Source organism: Hyaena hyaena, unplaced genomic scaffold (assembly GCF_003009895.1).
Source record: "Hyaena hyaena isolate Hyena2069 unplaced genomic scaffold, ASM300989v1 scaffold_602, whole genome shotgun sequence".
NCBI lineage: Eukaryota > Metazoa > Chordata > Mammalia > Carnivora > Hyaenidae > Hyaena > Hyaena hyaena.
The window spans coordinates 578285-595895 of record NW_024081229.1 but is presented as its reverse complement, the minus strand read 5'-3'; the positions used below and the strand labels follow the sequence as shown (position 1 = coordinate 595895).

Sequence of the window (17611 nt, the reverse complement as noted above, 5' to 3'; positions counted from 1 at the left end):
GACGTAGAAAATTATTTTACTGTGTAGCAATTCTAAACATAGCTGCCTTTGTACTACTATTCCAACACATTCATGTTTGGGAACATGGTTCAGGTAACTTCCATAAAGACTCAAAGCATTCTAAAATGAGTCCGCATTCATTTTGAGCCAACTTTTGTGACTCAGTGCTCCCTTATTAATCAGATTTGAAAAGACTCTTCCCCAACACATTTAAAAAAAATTTTTTTTTGAACATTTATTCCGTTTTGAAGGAGAAAGAGTGTGAGCAGGGGAGGCGCAGAGAGAGAGGGAGACATAGAATCTGAAGCAGGCTCCAGGCTCTGAGCTAGCTGTCAGCACAGAACCCGACGCGGGGCTCGAACCCAGGAGTGGTGAAATCATGACCTGAGCTGAAGTCGAACACTTAACCGACTGAGCCACCCAGGCACCCATTCCCCAGCACATTTTAAATTGAATTCTGTATTTCCGAGATTTACCTGGCAGAGGTCCTCTTTCTTAGCTAATAGTCTCAGGTTCACTTCTTCAGTAGTTGTGCCTTTGTGAGGTATTAATCTGTAGAACTCCGTCATCATATTTTGCCACTGTTCTTCCCTTTCTCCATTTTTCAGTGCTGCCTTTACTAGGAGGAGAACTCCCTCTGCCTTGCTCACCTTTAAGTGGAAGACAATACATGTTTATTAAAATTGAATCGGGACGATTAGAGAGAAAGTGAAGGAACATGCAGAAAAAGATCTAAGATAGTTGTTAGGTGCATCGTAACTATTAGTTTTCTCCTGGACACCAGCCATAAGACAAATGCCACGTTTACGGGAGATGTAGCTCAGCTGTGACGATGACACCATCAGAAGTTTTCCAAAACCGGGCTCAGCTTAACTAGAGGAAAGAACCAGAGGCTTAAATATCTATAGGCTTAAATATCTGTATCTGTGTATCTAGATCTGTATCTGCATCTACATCCGTATCTATAGCTAGAGCTGCGTCCACAACTATGTCTATATTCACCGAGAGAGGAATTCTAATGCAACCACAGGAGATGGAGTTTTCACGCAAGAAATTTAAAAAGATGTCAGAATCAAAGTAGGAACAAAATTCGCCAGTAAGCCAGAAAGCAGGTCGGTCACGATAGAGGTTCTGCTTCAAGGACGCAGGTGACTCACGTCATTCAGACTAATCCTGTCCACGGGCTTGAGCAGCGTGCACTCCAGGTGGCCGAGAGCTTCCGCCCACACCATCTCCACCAAATCGCTCACCTCTCTGCTCAGAGCGCTTGAACTGATGACCTCCTCCAAAAGCAACTGCAACAACAAAATTTTAAAAAACCACAAGAAGTTTCAAGTGGACTGACTGAAAACCAGGATGAACAGAGGTGGGAGAAGAAATAATTCCAGCCAAGGAGAGAGCCACAGGCAGCCAAGTGACTGCTCTCTGAGCCTCCTCTTCCTCCCTGCACTCTCCTCCTCTCCCCTTCTCTCTTTCACTCCCACTTCACTTTTCCTTTTGTCTTTTCCTTCCCTTTGTAAGCCTGAGGCCTGGCAGGGACATCAGAGATTAAGCGGCATTAAGGGTTAAGGACCCCTGATTCCTGGCCCAGGTAGTAATGAAATCTTTTGAAAGCCATGAGGGTTTGCTGCTGAAGCAAGCAGGAAGCTTCCTGGCTCACCCTGGATGGAACTCACTCCCCACAGGCTGCCCCGCGCTTAACTCCCACTCTTCTCTCCTGCCAAGTTTGTATTTGTCATAAAGAAAACACTTCGACTCAAAATATTCAATCAACCATAGAAATTGCACACAAATCAGCCTTACTGCTTGCAGGTTTTCAGATGCCAACTGGGTTGCTTCGGGCGTAAAATATTCTCTTAGCAGAAATCCTTGTTTCTTCAGGTCTTCAATGTAATTTTCGTAGTACTCACTTGCATCTGCAGAGGTTTTCTTTACACAGAAGTGTCTTCTAGTCTGCGAATCGCAGTGTGGAGCAAAACGTGAGGACTCCAGGGCTTACTAACTTACCGAACACCTCCTACGTACCAGCGGGGAGAGGATCCTCGCCATCAAAGAGTTTACCAACTATTTTCAAACAATTACTTAAATCCTCAATCCTTCACAGAACAGCCTAGGCCTGAAAGTATGGAAGAAAAGCCTGAGCGGACCCAACCGGCAGAAGAGGCGCATGTGATTCCCTGGAGAATCACGCAAACGTCTGTTCAGAGACTATACATTCTTCCATACTATTCTAACCAGCTGTGCGGTGTGGCTTTCAAGCGTTCTGGAAACGAGAAGACGAATCAGGGGAAGGGAAGGGAAGGCACGAGGTGCTGGGAGCGACGAGCACACAGGCGAGCTGAGGCGGCAGCGCCACAGCAAGCAGCAGCAGGCGCTCAGGGGCGCCAAGGCCCCGAGCGCGCGGAGCCAGGCGGCCCTGGGCAGGCAAACCGCCGCCCTCGTTCCAACGCGCCCACGGACGCACGTGGCGGTTTCCTGCTTTTCCCGGAAATCCTTGCTCCCGTACTGAGCGGTCACCCCGAAGTCATTAACCTCAGGGGGCGGGGCGCTAGGGCCCAGGGGTGTGGCTGCGTGTCGGCCACGCCCCCGGCCCCCCAGGGAGGCCCCAGGCGCGCTGGGGGCCGCAGGCCTTAGAGACAAGAGCCTCTGAATCTTAGACACAAGAACGTATCATAATCGAGTTACTCCGTTTGAGAAGGTGGAGTTTAACATAATTTTGAAAGATTTTCATCAAAATGGTTTTTTATAAGACAGGCGAGCTAGAAAAGCCTCTTCTGTCAGACGGACCGAGGAGCCCTCTGCTTGTGCTCTCAGACTGCGCTTGCTAAGGGACGAAGGGCTCCCCCGCGCGGAGGAAGGGCCCCCTCACCCCGAGGAAGGGCTCCCCCGCCCCGACGAAGGGCTCCCTCTCGCGGAGGACGGGCTCTGGGGACAGTGAGCAGCAGGGGACACGGCGGCCGACGCAGCCTTCGGTTCCCTCCCTCAGTGGAGAGGACCGACAAGGTCTATCATCGTTTTACCTTGATGTTTCCGTACTTTTTACCCACACAACTAAATCATCCACAAAATACAGCATATGTTTTGGGTACAAGGTTACCAAAACCCTTTCTCCTTCTTGGACACATGTGACTTGGATTAATTTTTTATATCTGTCCCCATGGAAACCTGGTAAGGGTGGAATGCTGCAATATTAGGCAAAACGGCTTGGGTAACAGTGCCCTCTCGTTGATGAATCGCATCAGGATTGGGAGTTCAGTGAATGAACCTTAAACGGTGGGTGGGAAGCCGGAGCCTTGGGCTTCCCTGGCAGTGACTCCGGTAACGGGCATCTCCCTTCAGGACATCTGGAACCTAGCACGTTCCAATGGGTAGGGGCTACTGCGCGGCGGTTTCTACCTGAGGTAGATCCTGCCCCTCCTGATGGGAGTCTCCTTCCTGGCACCACAGCTGACGCCTCCAGTGGGGGCAAAGCCGGAAGCATCCGGAGCCCGAGTAAACGGCTGTGAGGACCACTCCCACTGGGGAGCGTCTGTGTGCCCTGTGGGCACTCTGTTTCCCGCCTGGAAGCCTGACTGTCTAAACAGAAGACACCCTGACGGCGTGGCAGCATGTGCTTTGAACTTTAGGTATTAGTTCTGAATTTATTTTTGTTTCATAATAGTTTCAAGTGGGAACCGTGCCCTTGACTTGGCGGTGACCTAATGCAAGGGTCTCAGGCTCTGCAAAGGCTTCCTGGCCATTTGTGAGCCTACAATACTTCATGATACATTTCAGTATCAGTTCTGTCCCAGCGGGTTACAATCATGAATCTTCCCTGGCGGTCGTCTCTGAGGGGCAGGGTTTGGCTTCTGGTAGATCACTTGGTGCTCAGCAGGTACTTAGCGAAGGGTGTGAAGGGGTCGTTTTTAGCAGTGTATATACATTAGGAAAGTTTCGAAAGCGCTTCAACACAGGGGCAGGAGACCCACATGCCCTGCACCCAGGGAGTATTTCCCTTTTGACAAGAAAGAACCCTATGCCGCTCTACTCAGCATGCTGCTCTCACCCTCTCTCCTCCCCCTGCTGCATTCCAACGGAGAACACATTCTACTTTTCAAAAAGAAACTTTTTTTATTTTATATTTATTTATTTTTGAGAGACAGAGAACACAGAGAGAAGGAGACACAGAACCCGATGCAGATTCCAGGCTCTGAGCTGTCAGCACAGAGCCCGACGCGGGGCTCGAACCCACAAACCGTGAGATCGTGACCCGAGCAGAAGTCAGACACTTGACCACTTAACCGACTGAACCACTCAGGCGCCCCACGGTTCTACTTTTCAAACCATTTCCAGGTAAGAAGAAAAAGGCTAATAGATTGGCCAGCACCCTGACCCACGTTAAGGAAACTAGTTATGAAGAAGGGTGGATAAACACATAGGAATCAATGTAAAGATCAATACCTTGAGGCCGGAGGCCAAGAGGAAGCGCGCGGATATCAGAAAGGCGGCGGCCCCGGGTGCCTGGGAGCACTGCAGTTCCACCACCACCACTTCCTTATCTCCCTCCGCCTCAACCTGGAAAACAGGTTGTTCTTCAGACGCGCCTCCGTTAAATAACACATCGCATGCACCATTTAAAACTGTTATTATAAATGGTGGGGGAAAGGGAGAGAGGCAAACCATGAGAGACTCTTGAATGCTGACAAAAATTGTGGTTTGTTGGGTGTGGGGGGGTGGGGGGGATGGGCATGTAGGAGGGCACTTTGGGGATGAGCACTGAGTGTTATGTAGAAACTAATTTGACAATAAACTATTTGTAAAAAAAAAATAAAATAAAATAAAATAAAATAAAATAAAATTAAAACTGTTATTATAAAGCCAATACAATACGTGGAGATAACAACTTGTAAAATACAGAAAGTATAAAGAAAAAATAAAAATTACCTGAAATCACACCACAGATATAATACTATTAATATTTTGGTATATCTCCTGCCTGTATTTTTACTACAGATATATCTGTTTTTGCTTAAACTATACCACTTTTTATATTTCATCACAGAAGGAATGTTGTTTTCAAGTTACATTTCATTAAAATATCTAAAAAATACAAATGGAGAATCATTTTGAACGCTAGGGTTAATTTTCATTTATACGATATTGGAGAAAAAATTTTTCCTTTTTCTTTTTAATGAATGGTAATGCAAATTCAACATAATATAAATACTACTCTTTAAAATCTACTCTTTTTTTTTTTAATGTTTTATTTATTTCTAGGAGAGAGAGCGAGACAGCGTGAGCAGGGGAGGGTCAGAGAGAGAGGGAGCCACAGACTGAAACAGGCTCCAGGCTCTGAGCGGGCAGTCAGCACAGAGCCCGACGTGGGGCTCAAACCCACGAACCGCGAGATCATGACCTAAGCGAAAGTCGGACACTTAACTGACTAAGCCACCCAGGCGCCCCTAAAATCTACTCTTAAATAGATTCAAATCTACTCTTAAAATACAAGAAACCATCAATAATGAAATCTGGCCACGTGTAGCAACATGGATGGAACTTGAGGGTGTTATGCTGAGTGAAATAAGTCAGGCAGAGAAGGACAGATACCATGTGTTTGCACGTATAGAAGGATTAGGAGCAACTTAACGGAGGACCATGGGGGAGAAGAAGGGGAAAAATAGTGGGGGAGATGGAGGGAGGCAAACCATGAGAGACTCTTGAATGCTGACAACAAACTAAGGACTGATGGGTGTGGAGGGGAGGGGGGAGATGGGCACGGAGGAGGGCACTTGTTGGGATGAGCACTGGGTGTTATATGGAAACCAACTTGACAATAAACTATTAAAAAAAATTTTTTTTAAATATACTCTTAAATAGATTCAAGTCTAAAATACAAGAAACCATCAATAAACGGAGGAGGTCCTTTACTTTTATAGTCACATTAATATTTTGAACTGTTCACATTTTATTGTGACCATGTATTACTTTTATAATAAAACACTAAGAAGTTAAATATTAAATTTTAAATACAAAATTTTCTTGATTATTAAAAATCAACTCATCTATTAAGAAATATTTATTCAGGATATGCACAATTTTCCAAAACAATGAGAAAATTATCCAACAGGAAAAGTAATCAGAAGACAGGTTTTTTCAACTACAAATCAGACTCTTACTTTTTCCAGGGTGTTATATTTTGCAACTTCGAAGTCTTGTGGAAAATGAGGAATTTCAACGTTCTCTGTAGAAGACCTGAAATTTATATAAGAAAAATGTAACATTACATTGGACTTTTAGACTAAATAGCCTTTTCAGTAAATTGTTCTGGTATGTCTCCTAATTCCATACAAAATAGATTTTATGTCCCTAATGCCTCCTTAGATACTCTGAAAATGGTTAGAAAGTCTTATGGAATGAGCTGGACTCCTCCTGTCCAGGAGTAAAGTGTGAAACTTTAGAATTCTGAGTGTCTGCCTCGGAAGGTGGGTGTCCTGAAGCAGCGGCAGGCTATGGAAAGAGCGCTAATCCTGCATCCGGGCTCTGACCCTCAGAAACCAATCGCTGAGGCTCACACCAGAGCCTGTCTGCACTACAGTCAACATCCCTTTAAAATAAAGATGTCAGACTTCTTATAATCTGTGCTTTTATTTTTGGTATCTGTTCTCTCTTTTAACACTACGATTAACAAATAAAATAAGGCTAAATGTGACACATTACTGACATTACAGTTTCGGGTATGCTTGAGAAGCCATATGCAAGTGTAGCCGCACACAGTCCATTTGCAGAAGGTTGTCATTTCCATTTTTTGACACATTAGGTAGGGAGTCAGGGATTGTTTCTACTCTAAAGGCTTCTCTATAAGGGAGCAGGGTGAGCAGACTGCCCAAATCTCATCTCCAGTGCCTTTTCTTTTTTCAAATCAATCTATCATGTCCCATCTTGTATAATACTAAGATGGATATAATTATCACTCTACTAGTTGAATTAAAAAGTCTTAAATAAATAAAAGCCTAGAACTATAGAGGATAAACCAAAATACTACAAGAAGCATGAGGTACTAATAGCATTGTAAAATTGTGTTTGAGGTTTACAAAACTGGAGAGTCTGAATGATCAGAAGTAGATTACTCTGTGAGCTCCACAATGTTCTCCTTCTCTGTGGAGGTGTCCAGGGACTGGTCATCTGTTGTCACTTGTAAGAGGAAAACAAACAAAACACTTGTTTACTATTCAAAGATTTATTAAAATTATCCACAATAAACACTGGAATTGTTAAGAATTTTGAATACAGGTAATATTTACCATGCTATTCTCTTTTTAAAAGATGTCCTTAAATTAGCTATAGAAATTGGTGACCTAAGGACAGTGCAAGTGGGATGAGAAGGTAAAGATAAAAGATAGAATACATTATAATTCTCCTTTAATAGGCATGTGAGGACAATTCTAATGTAATCTGTATTATTTGAAACTCATTGATAGATATACAATTTCAAATAGTATTTTTCCCTTCTGAAGATTATGGTAAGGATAGTTATGAAATGGATTTCTTTCTTTCTTTCTTTCTTTCTTTCTTTTAGAGAGAGAGTATGCATGTGCAAATGGGGGAGGGGTAGGCAGAGAAAGAGAGAGAAAGAGAGAATGGGAGAGAATCTCAAGTGGGCTCCATGCCCAGCAAAGAGCCCAATGCAGGGTTCAATCCCACAATCCTGGGATCATTACCTGAGCCAAATTCAAAAGTCAGATACACTCAACCAACTAAGCCACACAGGCACCCCATGAAATGCATTTCTTTTTTCTTTTTATGTTTTATTTTATATTAGAGAGAGAGAGAGAGAGCGTGCGCATGAGTAAGGGAGGGGCAGAGAGATGGAGACAGAATCCGAAGCAGTCTCCAAGGTCCAAGCTGTCAGCACAGAGCCCAATGTGGGGCTCCAACTCACAAGCAGTGAGATCATGACCTAAGCCCAAGTCTGACGCTTAACTGACTGAGCCTCCCCAGGCGCCCCAACGTGAAATGCATTTCTAATATGCTGTGGAATTAGAGTGGTTCCCCAGTGCAATCGTGTCACAAATGAAGGAACTGGGGAAGTTCTAGTTTAGAGGAGGGAAATTCGAGGGTTCCTATGTGAAGCAAAGCAATTTTTGCTTCATGTTTTCCTTATAAAATAACCGTAACACTGTCTATGGCATTATGATAGACAGGAATAACTCTGTTTTAAAAAGGATTTCTTTCCAGTTTTAATTATGCTATCAAGCGGTGCTTGGGTGGCTCAGTCGATTGAGCATCCAACTCTAATTTGGCTCAGCTCATGATCGAGCCACATGTTGGGCTCCATGCTGGGGTGTGGAGCTTGCTCGAGATTTTCAATCTCTCTCTCTCTCTGCTCCTTTGCCCTGCTTGCATGCTCTCTGTCTCAAAAATAAAATAAATAAACTATGCTATCAAGATGTCAAAGAGCATCAATGTATTTACAGTAATTCCAAATCCGAGTGTATTATTCTGGATGTTGAAAAACATTTTCAATGTAAAACAAGTTTACTATTCTGCCTTTCTTGCTTTATCACCATTTTCTGAGAGCAAGAAAGTCTGATGGCAGCATGTCATTCAACAATCAGTTGTCTAAAGAGGCTGCACAATACCATTTAGATTTCTAAAATTCTCATAAATAATATAATTTATATGTGCAATATAGTATCTAACATATATCATGTGCTTACTGTAAGTTATTATTTATCACAACTGCTTGACTTTTGATACGTTTCACGAGGCCTGTATTCCTCTATGTCCAAAGGTGTGCTTTGTGGCCAGATTCCAAAATAAAATCTGGGTCTATAAAGGAGGTATGTTTCCCTTAGAGGGATCATCTTCTGGAAAGAACTTATTCAGCAAAAATGCTAATCACAAAATTTCCAGTCATTAAGTTGTGGTGATAATTTTTAAACACAAAGTTTCCTCCTCTTCCAAGATAAAATTATACATCAAAATTTCTGAGATTATCAGTGTTTTTATAGTTTTTTTGAATCTAATCCTATTAGATAGTCTTTTGTATTTCACTATTTGTCCACTTTCTGAGATGAGGAGAAGTTTAATTATTTTTGTCACATTTCTTTTTTTTAAACAAATTAAAAAATTTTTCAGAGAGAGTGAGAAAGAGCAGGGGAGGGTAGAGAGAGAGAGAGAGAGGAAGACACAGAATCCAAAGCCTGCTCCAGGCTCCAAGCTGTCAGCACAGAGCCTGAAGCGGGGCTCAAACTCATGGGCCCAGAAATCATGTCCTGATCCAAAGTCAGACACTTAACCGACTGAGCCACCCAGGTGCCCCTCTTTTTTATTTTTATTTTTTTAAGTTTGTTTGTTTTGAGAAAGAGAGTGCACACATATGTGCGTGTGCAGGGGAGGGGCAGAGAGAGAGTGAGGAAGAATCCAAAGCAGGCTCTGCTCTGTCAGCACAGAGCCCAACACGGGGCTCGATCTCATGAACTGTGAGATCATGACCTGAACCAAAATCAAGAGTCTGATGCTTAACTGACCAAGACACCCAGATGTCCCTTTTTTGTAATACTGTGGACAATCCTTTGACTATACTATCTTTTTTTAAAAATTTCTTTCATGTTTTATTTATTTCTGAGAGAGACAGTGTGAACAGGGGAGGATCAGAGAGAGAGGGAGACACAGAATCTGAAGCAGGCTCCAGGCTCTGAGCTGTCAGCACAGAGCTTGACATGGGGCTTGAACTCAGGAACCGTGAGATCATGACCTGAGCCAAAGTCGGACACTTAACCGACTGAGCCACCCAGGCACCCCTGACTATACTATCTTTGACAAACCAAAATGTTTACTATAGCACCTATAATATATTATTGAGTGCTTGATATAAAATACTTACCAGAACTGTTTGCCTTTTGACAAGGAGGTGGTGTGATGCCCAGTGACTTACTAGGATCATAATTCATTACATCCAAGAGTCTCCTTTCTTTGATAGATTCCCATATAAAATCTGGGTTTGTTATATGGACATGGTTCTTTTGGATAGAGTTCAGTTGATACTGGCTCAGAACATCAGCATTATCTAAGATTACATGCGTGCACTTAGAAAAAAAAAAAAGAACCAATTCATTATACACTTGTAAAAACAATATCTAAGTATATTCCTTGTATCTGTAATTTTCACCCTCAACGAGTCTTAAATTTGTAATAATCATTCTCAGCTTTCTAAAACCCTTACAAATAATATAGTTTTTAATTACATAAAAGTTAAAAAAATCAAGTTTTTTTAATGTTTATTTTTGAAAGAGTGTGCAAGCAGGGGAGGGGCAGAGAGAGAGGGAGACAGAGGATCCAAAGCATGTGCTGACAGTGCATGCAGGGCTCAAACTCATGAACCAGGTGATCAGTACTTGAGCCAAACTTGGACACTTAACCAACTGAGCCACCCAGGTGCCCCCAAAATCAACAGGTTTGTTTGAAAAATTTTTAATGTTTTATTTATATTTGAAAGACAGAGAGAGACAGAGTGAGCAGGGGAGAGGCAGAGAGAGATGGAAACAGAATCCAAAGCAGGCTTTAGACTCTGAGCTGTCATCGCAGAGCCTGACGCAGGGCTTGAACTCATGAGCCGTGAGATCATGACCTGAGCCAAAGTCGGACACTTAACCAACTGAGCCACCCAGTTGCCCTGACAGTTTTTAATTTTTAAAAAAAAATATTTTAATGTTTTATTTTTATTTTTCAGAGAGAGAGAGAGAGAGAGAGAGAGACAGTGTGAACAGGACAGGGTCAGAGAGAGAAGGAGACACAGAATCTGAAGACAGGTTCCAGGCTCTGAGCTAGCTGTCAGCACAGAGCCTGACGCGGGACTTGAACCCATGAACCGTGAGATCACGACCTGAGCTGAAGTTGGACGCTTAACCGACTGAGCCACCCAGGCGCCCCCCTGATAGTTTTTAAAGGGTATGGATATGGGGTGTCTGAGTGTCTGTCTGAGTCTGAGTGTCTGTCTGAGTGAGGATTCCATTCTTGATTTTGGCTCAGGTCCTGATACCAGGGTTATGGGATCGAGCCCTGCACTGGACTCTATGCTGAGCATTGAGCCTGCCTAAGACTCTCTCTCTGTCCCCTCCCCAGTCTCCTCTCACTCTCTGTCTACAATAAAAAAAAAAAGTACTAATAAAAATTTTGAAAATATAAAAAATAAAAGAGTATGGATATGGACGTGCCATAAGTGATTAACCAACCCTAACGGTTATTTCCAAAATTTCACTCCTCTAAACAATGCTGTGCTGAATATCTTCTTGTACACTCCTTTAATTATTTTCTTAAGAGTGGAAAGGCAGATTCAAATGGTACTCATTATTTAACTTGTTAAGTTGTAATATTATTTATTTTTTTAAACTTAAAAAATTATTTTAGAGAGAAAGTACGAGCGGGGAAGAGGGGAAGAGAGAGAGAATCTCAAGCAAGCTCCATGTGGAGCATGATCCCATGACCCTAGGCTTGATCCCATGACCCTGGATGACCTGAGCCAAAAGCAAGGGTTGGACGCTCAACCAACTGAGCCACCCAGGTTCCCACTTAAGTTGTAATTTTATTAATTTATTTTAGAATAAAGAATAAATATTTTAGAATATGCACATTGTATAAAATCTAAAAAGTATAATAATAATTAATTAACATATTCCCCACCATTGTTCCCAGTTCCCCTCCCCAGTGGCACCTGCTGTAACTTGTTTCTTGAGCGCCCTTCCAGAGCTATTCCACGCAGAGGCAACACACATATAAGCACAGCCCTGTCTGTGGTTGGCCACAAACGGGAGCACACTAAACGTGCTATTCTGAACCTGCTTTCCCACTTGGCAACTTATCTTGGAGCTCATTCCTCAACAACACAAACCCAGTGGTCTCCTTTGTTATATAATACCTGGTAAGCACATTTCAAAAATGTATATACGTTGGCAACATAACTTCCAAAAAGGTGCCACTCAAAGTATGTGGGAAATTCTGAAAATGAGAGACTATGTTGGTATTCTTTACCCTTTACCCAGAAGACAAACTGAGGTGTAACAGTCACGAATTATCCATCCGTCCACAGAAATGGTGGGACAGGCAAGTGAGGGAAGCTGTATACAGGGAAGTATATGCAATTCTGCTTCAACTGGAGGTAAACGGAGACATTCCATGTCTGATTCCCACAGGCACATGACTGAAATGCCAGAAAGCACCTAGCATCCCACTGGAGTTGAACATACTTCACAGGAAAACCAGACTCACTGTCAGCGAGCCCTGGGGATCTGGTCCAGGAAGGGGCAGGCTGGGTCACCCATCAGTTCAGCGACAGAGGGAGGGGCAACAGACAGGGGCAAGCCCGGCATTTGGAGGCCTGGGACCCAATGACTTCAGACTTTAATTTTATTATGATGAAGTGTTTAAAGAAGACGAGGTTAGCCTTAATTACTTTTAAGATTTCACCCAGCTGTCAAAATTCTATATTTAAACTGTCAGGCCCACAATTCATTTCTAGAGAGGGAAGCTTCCTTCAGCTTTTAAATAAACAATACAAGCAGTACAAGCTGTATCACAAAGATCAGTTTGCAATGCGTGTTCTCCTCTCTGTCGCCTATAGGTCACAACCCCAGGGTTGACAGACTGGTGAGTGATTACACAGAGAGCTCTTTTGTTTCATGTTTATTTATTTTAAGAGAGAAAGAAAAATCACTCACATGGGGGAGGGGTGCAGAGAGAGCAAGAGAGAGCAAGAGAGAGAGAGACTCCTAGGAGGCAGGCAAGAGGCAGGCGCTTAACCAACTGAGCCACACTGGCGCCCCTAGAGAGAGTGCGTTTTGCAAAATGCTGTACAGCAAAACTTTTCTCCTTCGAGAACAGATTTGGCTGGTCTTAAGTTATTTCTATTCATTATCTTTGGCTGTACTCTAATAACCTCAGAGTCATAGGGCGGGTGGGATTTCCCTACAGCTCACAGCGTGGACAGAAGATGGGACGACCCTCTTCCTGTGGAAGGAAGTCCACTTCCCTGTTGGTGATGTCACAATTTCAGCCACTTTCGCTGACTTTCTCCTGCTGCCAATTTTCCCTGTTTACTCTTCTAACCACGACCCGCCCTCCCTTTTTAAAAAATTTATTAATCTTATTATTTTTTAAAGGTAAGCTCTATGCCCAAGGTGGGGCTTGAACTCAAGACCCGGAGTCAGGAGTGGCATGAGCTCCCCGCTGAGCCGGCCTGGCACCTCGACCTGCCCTCCCTTAATGCACAGTGTTTATCAACACAGTTCCTACAAAATTTGCAAATACCTGAGGATTTAATAAAAAGGAAAATTTTCCACCATTCTCCTTAATGTCATTCTGTAGCTTTTTCTTCTGTTGACGAGGTAAGTGCTTGACTTTCAAACAGAAGGTACAATTTGCAAAGATCCCCACAGTCATCCTGTAGGAAAAAACAAGTTTCAAGTCATAGTTTTAAAGGATTCTCTTCTCAATGAATACAATTGACAGCGAATTTAGAACTGTTCCACATGCAAACTGTGGGAAGCTGGGCATTTTAAAAAGACATTTAACCACAAAAGTTGGACAATGGTCAAACTTGCAATAAGTCTGTTGGTTTTAGAATCATTTCTAGTTTTTATGTCTGATATTATGACACCCCAAAATACTTTGTTACAGGTTCATAATATATAGCTAAATGAAAATGTATAGATTTTAGTTAGAGATCAGATGTGTGGTTTAAGACTATAGAAGAATGAGAAGAATTTCTCTCTCAGAAATAAATAAATAAACATTAAAAAAAATTTTTTTCAGAACAGTCTCTACCTAATGCACCCTGCACTGCTGGACAAGGAAGGCTGAATGGGCATGGCTGCCCTCCTCTCCAGATCTGTCTTCCAAGTCCTCTGACCTGGCCTTTAAAAATAGGTTTTCTAATAGAAAAGTCATTCATGCTTATCTTAGAAAGTGTGGAAAATTCAGAACTGCATAACAGCTAAATAATTTCAAAAACCTAGAGGTCATGTTAACAATTTCTTTTGTTTTTTCTTCCAGGTTTTTTTTTCTACGTGTATGTACTGTAATTGACTATTTTATTATCTAAATTGAAATCACATCATATTCACAATATTTATCTTGCATTATGTCAGCATTTTGTCACTAGCATTAGATCATTAAACATTCGTGGAAAACATTTTTAAACAGAGGCTGAGATATGTATCATAAATGAACTATTTCTATATTGCTGGGCAAGTATTTAGTCTAATTTTTGGCATCAAAACCGAAGCTAAAATGTACATCCCTGCATGTAAATCTTTGTTTGCAACTCCCATGACTGTCTTAGAGAACAGATCTAAAACCCTAAACAATACTGAGTCAGAGTTCAAATAATTTTTATTTTTGTTAGTTTATATTTAGCTTAAATCGTATTACTTTTCAGTTTTGCTTAAATTTCCTAGGAAATTACTACGAATCTGTCTTTCTAGAAATAACTTCTCCCCCAAGTAGGTTAACCAGTATAAAGAAAAATAAAGAGCACATACAGTGATGGTAATATTTTTGAAGGTAGATCATGGTGATGATTGATGCACAACTTGGCAAGTTTATTAAAAATCTTTGAATCATGCAATTAATATGGGTGAATTTAATGGTATATAATTTATATCTCTGTAAGTTGTTTTTAAAAAGTACCTATGATCTCTCTATCGGGAAAAAACTCCACTGTTGATATTTTGAGATTTCTTTCAATATCTTTGATATTATTCTTTCCTGTATCAATATATTTTGTAAATTATTTTTATAAAAATGTTACTTGTATTATTTACTGAATTTTATATCCAGTTTCTTTTATCTAACTTTTAAAAAAATAGTTTTTAGATGTTTATTTTTGAGAGAGAGAGAGAGAGAGAGAGAATCTGAAGCAGGCTCTAGACTCTGAGCTGCCAGCACAGAGCTTGATACAGAGCTCAATCCTAGAACTGCAAGATCATGACCTGAGCCAAAGTCTGACGCTTAGCTGACTGAGCCACCCAGGTGCCCCTCTTTTATCTCACTTTTAATCAGAATTTTCCCGTACCACTAAATATTCTTTGAAAATATTTGTAGTGGCTATGTGTAATTTAACTTTCCCCCCAAGTCATCAGATATTTGGTTATTGAAAATTATTCATTATTAGAAAATACACTTTGAAGAAAATGTTTTATACATATTATATAGATATTTTTAAGCCGTTATTTTGGTATAAAATGTACCTAACATAAACCTTACCATTTTAACCATTCTTAAGCGTACAGTCCAGTGGCATTAAGTACATTCACAATGTTGTGAAACCAAAGTATAAACAAACATTTTAAACAAACTCTGGCCCATTCTTAGCAGCTGAGGCCACATAAGAGGTAGAGAAACAGGCTCTAAGTTCTGTGAAATCTCAAGTCAGGCCTTGATCTCTGTCTTCCTACAGATCGTATGTGGAGTCTCTGAGCCATGTGGCCTCTCCTGGCTCGCAGCTCCTAACAGACAGGTGCCACCAGTAAAGCAGGGAGTCAGCGTCTATTCATGTTTCCACCATAGCCTGTTACATCCATGTGAGATCTCTGAGTGTCTTCCATCCATCAGGCCCCGCGTTAGGGACCCAGGACTAGAGCAGACCTCCCCAGCCACTGAGAAGTTCCCTGAGCAACTCCTCCCCAATTCCAGCAACTCTACCCAAAAACCAACGGTGCAGCTGGGAGCAAGAGACTTCCTGCCTTGCAGTTCCGTGTCTTTACAACTGGTATTTCTTCTTCTTTGCCGGCCTCAGCATCCCCCGATCCAGAGACTCTTTCTGGAACCCTTTTCCCTCTGATTTGCTGCCCTGCTCTGGCCCTCTCAACAACCCTACAGCCTGGCAGCTTTCATCACACATCTCTCTATAATCATCGCCTGTTCTCCACTCTTAACATTATCAGTTAACATTACAATAACATTATCAATTTCTCTAGGAGGGTCAGTCCTACTTGAGGGGCTGTGTCCTGGAGTCCAGCTTACTTTTGGTACACAGTAGGGATTCAGTAAATGCTTGCTTAGTAAAAAGTCTTTCATGCATCAATTAAAGCCTAGGATTATATGAAAGAAGAGAAAGCCTTCTATTTCTCATTATTTGCATATTTGGACCCACATTGCATCACTACCGCACCTCCCTCGTGGAACTTATAAACCCTTAAAAAGTGAAGACCACCTACTTCGGTACTGCTCCTCCTCCCACAGCATATTATACCTCTAAGCACAAAGACAGAACATAATAAATGTTCACTGAATAAAGGATCAAGTCAAATGTACCTAAAAAAAACACGCACATATTGAAAGTGAATTTCTCCTTTATCATACTACTGCCCTTTCAATATTTTAATGTTTATTGTTATTTTGCACTCCAGAATCGGAAGTGTGAACATTCAGCAAAGCCTTGTTATTCTAGAAGCTGGCATTTACCGACTCCGTCCTCTAGATGAGTCATTCGGCATTCCCTGCAGGAAGTACTTAACAGATTTCCAAGTTTTCAACTTTGATCTTCAACATGCACATTAAGTATTTCTATTACGGTGTTCCTAATTATGACGTCGGATTACATTCCCTGCTTATTCACCAAAATACTGTATTTTTTGGAAAGGTTTCCCTTGACACCTAACTTGGAAGAAGAAACACAGGCTGTCTGCACTTCCCCCGAGCCTGGGACGCGTCCAGACCCCACAACCCGAGGGCCGGCTCCCGGTGGCGGTCCCACCTGTGTCCCGTCACCTGGCCGGCGGCTCACACGAGGACACCCCAACACCCGAGGGCGCTGCAGGAGCCAGGGCTGGGGCACCGCTCCGCGACCACGGTCACCGCGGCGCAGAGCTCAGCCGGCCGCCCGGGCAGGGGGTCGCCGCGACCACCTCCAGGCCGCGACTACAGGCCCACGCGGAGGGGGCGGGCCGGGCCGGGGGCGGCCACCCAGGGGCGCCAACGCACCTGCCAGGAATCCGGCCCTCTCTGGACGCTCCCCGCTCCCGGCGTCCCCGCGGCCCGGCTACCGGCGCTCCGGCCCCGCTGCTTCCGGAATCCGGGCTCCGGCGCAGAGCTGGGGCGGCCGCGGGCGGGGCGGTGGGAGCGCGGCCCGAACCCGCCCTCGACGGCCTCCCGAGGCCGCGCCCCCGAGCGCCCGGGGCTCCCAGCCGGACGACGCGGCGTCTGTACCCTGGGAATTAGGCGTTGGGCTCGGTACGGTGTCTCTTCCTGGGTCAGACTGAGGGTTCCTCATTTTTTCAGTTTCATTTTTGGGCCCGGATTTGGCCAATGAAGGCAGAGTGGGTTTGGCAGAAGTGGGTGGATGGTGCTGCCATTTGACTGAGAAGTGAGAGTAATTCTAGGGGCGGGAAAGAGGGAAATTCCGGGAGGATTTGAGATTCGAGGAGCAAAAGGTAAGATGATGAACTTAGTTGAGGACTTCCCGGGTTGGAAGTTCGTGGTGGTGTTCTATATCCGCCATTCCACAGGTGGGGGCTCAGATTTACCGCGTGGGGGTAACTAATAGGAAAACAATAAATTTCACCAGATACCGAGTTAAATGAAAACTCGTGCTGTCAGCACGGAGCCCCAGAGGCTGGATCTCACAAACTGAGAT

The 17611-nt window shown here is 43.2% G+C and overlaps 1 protein-coding gene across 1 annotated transcript in view; it reads right to left on the bottom strand.

Annotated features, from left to right (window-relative positions):
• Positions 1-17134, bottom strand: part of PARP4 (poly(ADP-ribose) polymerase family member 4) — an 86427-nt gene extending 69293 nt beyond the window's left edge. Inside the window, exons 1-9 of the mRNA XM_039256951.1 lie at positions 16960-17134; positions 13285-13417; positions 9866-10067; positions 7107-7170; positions 6156-6231; positions 4441-4554; positions 1804-1953; positions 1158-1295; positions 477-650 (exon numbers count right to left, since the gene is read on the bottom strand). Of these exons, the coding sequence (XP_039112882.1) occupies positions 477-650; positions 1158-1295; positions 1804-1953; positions 4441-4554; positions 6156-6231; positions 7107-7170; positions 9866-10067; positions 13285-13416 (1050 nt within the window). The 5' untranslated portion in view covers position 13417; positions 16960-17134. The remainder of the gene's footprint in view (positions 1-476; positions 651-1157; positions 1296-1803; positions 1954-4440; positions 4555-6155; positions 6232-7106; positions 7171-9865; positions 10068-13284; positions 13418-16959) is intronic.
• Positions 17135-17611: the final 477 nt, after the last annotated feature.